The 3,690-nt window shown below is 47.1% G+C and overlaps 1 protein-coding gene across 1 annotated transcript; it reads right to left on the bottom strand.

Annotated features, from left to right (window-relative positions):
- Window positions 1-651: 651 nt before the first annotated feature.
- LOC115471161 (D(1C) dopamine receptor-like) lies at window positions 652-2,037 on the bottom strand. Its single transcript, XM_030204863.1, has one exon. It carries the CDS (start codon window positions 2,035-2,037, stop codon window positions 652-654), a length of 1,386 nt encoding a protein of 461 aa, XP_030060723.1.
- Between the last annotated feature and the right edge of the window lie 1,653 nt (window positions 2,038-3,690).

Genomic DNA, 3,690 nt, shown 5'->3' with positions numbered 1-3,690 from the left:
TCATTTTATACTGATTTCTTGGCATGAGGCTCTGCAACCCGTTTTCTCTCTGTAATTTCTATTTAAAAATATTTTATTACAAAACTACAAAAGTTCTAGTTCCTGTAGAAGTTAGAAAAATCAGGTACAAGATAGACATTGTATATGGAGCTCCCATAATGTCATTTAGAGGTCCTTTTACAAAGGCGTGCTGAAAATGGCCTGCAGTAGTGTTGACACGTGTTTTTGACATGCGCAGAAACATTTTTCAGCGCACGTGTAAAAAAAAAGGGCCTTTTTAAAATTTTTTGCCGAAAATGGACGGGCGGTAAAATGAAAATTGCCGCTCGTCCATTTTGGGTCTCAGACCTTACCACCAGTCATTGACCTAGTAGTAAAGTCTCACACAGTAACTGGGCGGTAATGCATCAAATGCCACTCGGCGCGTGTCTGATACACGCATCCGAAAATAAAAAAGATTTTTTTTTCAGATGCACGTCAAAAATGAAATTACCCCAAGAGCCATGTGGTAGCCATTCGGTAACTCCATTTTGGTGCGCATTGAGTGCACGTAGACGCTTACGCAGCTTAGTAAAAGGGCCCCTTAAAACAGTAACGGAGCCCCAAATGCCCTGTTACTTGGTTACAATAGATCCGTCTCATTTACTGGCATCAGCCCTCGCTGCTGTTATCATTAGGCACCTGGTAGTCAATAGGTGCTGTAGACGTGAAGGGGGTTATTGTTTCCAGTGAAATCTCTGCTTCACATTCAAAGTGAACCCCTGCCGGCAAGAGCAGATTCTTGGGACTCCTGGAAGCCTGAGAGTTGGAGGAGATCACCGACACCTGATCAAAGCAAGGGCCAGCCAACTGCTCCGCCTGCTGAGCCACCACATTGGGAAGCTGGGCACCGGTGAAAGCGGCAGGGGCATCCTTCTGGAAGGTGGTGTCATGGTGGTAGGACACCAGCTCATTGCTGAAGTTGACAGCCTCGACGGCGGTGCCCGAGCAGAACCGATTGCATCCCAAAATAGTAGCGAAGGCTTTCCTGAAGTCCGCGTTGAAAGCGTAGATGACGGGGTTGAGGGACGAATTGGCCCAGCCGAACCACACAAAGATGTTGAAAGTGGTCTCGCTGACGCAGGGGGGCTCTGTCTCCCCCTGCTGGGAGAGGCTGGCATCGCAGAAGGGCACCAGGCAGTTCAGCACGAAAAAGGGCAGCCAGCAGAAAACGAAAACTCCCATGATGATGGAGAGGGTCTTCAGCACTTTGGTTTCCTTTTTAAAGGAAGTTTTGAGGGAGTTTTCGTGGGGGCAGTCGGAGTGGCAGCTCTGGGCGTGCTCCACGGCTCTCTCTAAAGAGGAAATCCTCCGGATCTGAGTCTGAGCGATGCGGTAAATGCGAGTGTACGTCCCGATCATGATCGCCACCGGGATATAGAAACTGATGAGGGAGGAGGAGATGGCATAGGTCCTGTTCAGGCTCGAATCGCAGTTTCCCGTGTGGTTGCTGCCATTTCCATGCATTTCGGCCTCCTGGGATTTGTGCCAGTTCAACTGCACCGGGATAAAGGAGATCAGGATGGATAAAGTCCAAGCCACCCCGATCATGATGAAAGCTACCCTCTGAGTCATTTTACGCTCGTACCTGAAGGGGCTGGCGATGGCCCAGTAGCGGTCCAGGCTGATGATGCACAAGTTGAGGATGGAAGCGGTGGAGCACATGATATCAAAAGCCACCCAAGTGTCGCAGAAACTCCCGAAGAGCCAGCAGCCCGCCACCTCCGTGACGGCTTTCCATGGCATAACCAGCAGAGCCACGAACAGATCGGACACCGCCAGCGAGATGACGAAAAAGTTCGTGACTTTGGACCGCAGGTGCCTGAACTTGATCACCGCTAGGCAGACCAGAGTGTTGCCCAGAAGAGTGGAAAGAATCAGCATAGAAAGGAGAAAACCGGTCAATGCGCGAAGACTCACTTCCGTGCCCGCTGCTGCTGCTGCGAGTTCCAGGTCTGCTCCGTGCAACACGTGGACTGCATTGGAGATGTTTTCCATCAGGGGGGATGGCAGGAGAGGGATCCCTTCTCTTCTTGTGTCATTGAAAAAGAAGAAAAGCAAAGCAAAAAAAAAAAAAAGTGTCTCCCTCGTTTTCCACTATCCTGAAATGTCTCATTCCTTCCTCATCCTGCCAGATCTCTGGAGCACTGATGCTCTCTACTCAGTCGGTGCCAGAAATGATTTAAGATCAAGCTGTTGTACGGCATCCTTATTTGTGACTTAAGAGAAATCGGCCTCTCAATATTTCACACCTTTTAATTTTCTCTAACTCTCCAGGTCAGCCCAGCTAGCAAAAATCACAAACCTTTCTCTCACCGAGATCTTTCATGCCCGAAATGATGCCTTCAGCACGTGTCCATTCAAACACTGGAGGGTCCACTGTGGGCTGGATGTGCTAATTTCAGGAAGGATGTTGACTGAGATTTGGCGTTGGCATAATTTCCATTTTGGGCAGGGGTAGCCTGGCTGATGCCATTCATCGCCCGCCCGGCACCTGCCACTAATGCTGTCAAGGCGCTGCAGTGCCACCTGCCCTCGGCAGGCTGCCTTCCTCAACCTGCTGATTGATAAAACTGCTGTGAATTCAAGTATCTGTACAGCGCGGATTTCATTTAAGTGCGCCCTTGTAGAGATTCTCAAGTGTTCTTTCCAAAAGAACAGTTTTCTATGCATGAAGTTTCTGAAGTGAATTAGCACTTGGGTCAATATAACCCCTGCAGCAGGGGATTTAATAAATTCAACAAAACAGGAGGGGAGAAATGGGGGTGTTGAACTACAAGTCTTTAGCTGGAAGTGCCAACAACGGTGAAGAGGAGAAAGGAGCAGAGGGAAGGTAGAGAGACGTTTGACTTCAGCTGTGAACTGAAGTGGCAACCTGTAGGAAAAGGGAGGAAGAAAGAAGATGGGACAGAGGACGGCCGGATAAAGCCATAATGTATGAGAGAGGAAGGGGAAGAGGAAAGAGAGGGATAAGACAAAGACGCAGAGGTGAGAGAGGATTTCCCATTTAAAATCATTACAGTCAGTGGTGGAAATCTTTTTACTCTCCCCTTCAGCCTCTTGATTCCTTCTGTGGATCCGGAAAGATTAGAGTTAACATTTTATCTGTCTAGAGTGAGTTACTGACAAATACAAGTCTCAGTAGGTTTCACCGGACACTGTGAAAAAGGTCAGTACTAGACAGGTCTCTGTTAACGCAAATGCTTCTAAATCTGTACTAACAAAGAGCCCCACAATGGAAGAACCGAAACTACTGGGTGCTTCAAACAAAAGATTGCGATTGCTGTTTTCTTGTCTCCTGATCCCAAACCGCAGCTATTGTGTTTAATTTCGATTGGCAATTTATAACAGACTTTTCTTTCCAATAGTTGTTAAATACTATGCATTTGACCGACGTGTTCTTCTTGTTTCCTTTAGAAAACAATCTGGATCCTATATGTCACTGGATTTACCAAAAAAAAAAAAACCTTTCTTTGTATTTTCACTGATCTATTGACTTCTTTGGAATAGAATTGATTGATTGCTTTATGTTTAGCCAGTCCACTAATGCAAGCCATGTTTTGCCTGTATAACTCTGTACCTTCCTTCCTGTCAGTAAGGAGATCCTGAAGTGAGAACTGATTACTGTTAATCAGTTCAGCTCAAAATTCC

The sequence above is a fragment of the Microcaecilia unicolor genome, chromosome 5 (assembly GCF_901765095.1).
Source record: "Microcaecilia unicolor chromosome 5, aMicUni1.1, whole genome shotgun sequence".
Lineage (NCBI taxonomy): Eukaryota > Metazoa > Chordata > Amphibia > Gymnophiona > Siphonopidae > Microcaecilia > Microcaecilia unicolor.
The sequence above is the reverse complement of the archived record's forward strand: the minus strand, read 5'-3'. Positions and strand labels throughout refer to the sequence as shown.

Bases quoted from the DNA above. Each gene is read 5' to 3' on its own strand.
- LOC115471161 (XM_030204863.1), bottom strand. From the start codon at position 2,037: ATGGAAAACATCTCCAATGCAGTCCACGTGTTGCACGGAGCAGACCTG.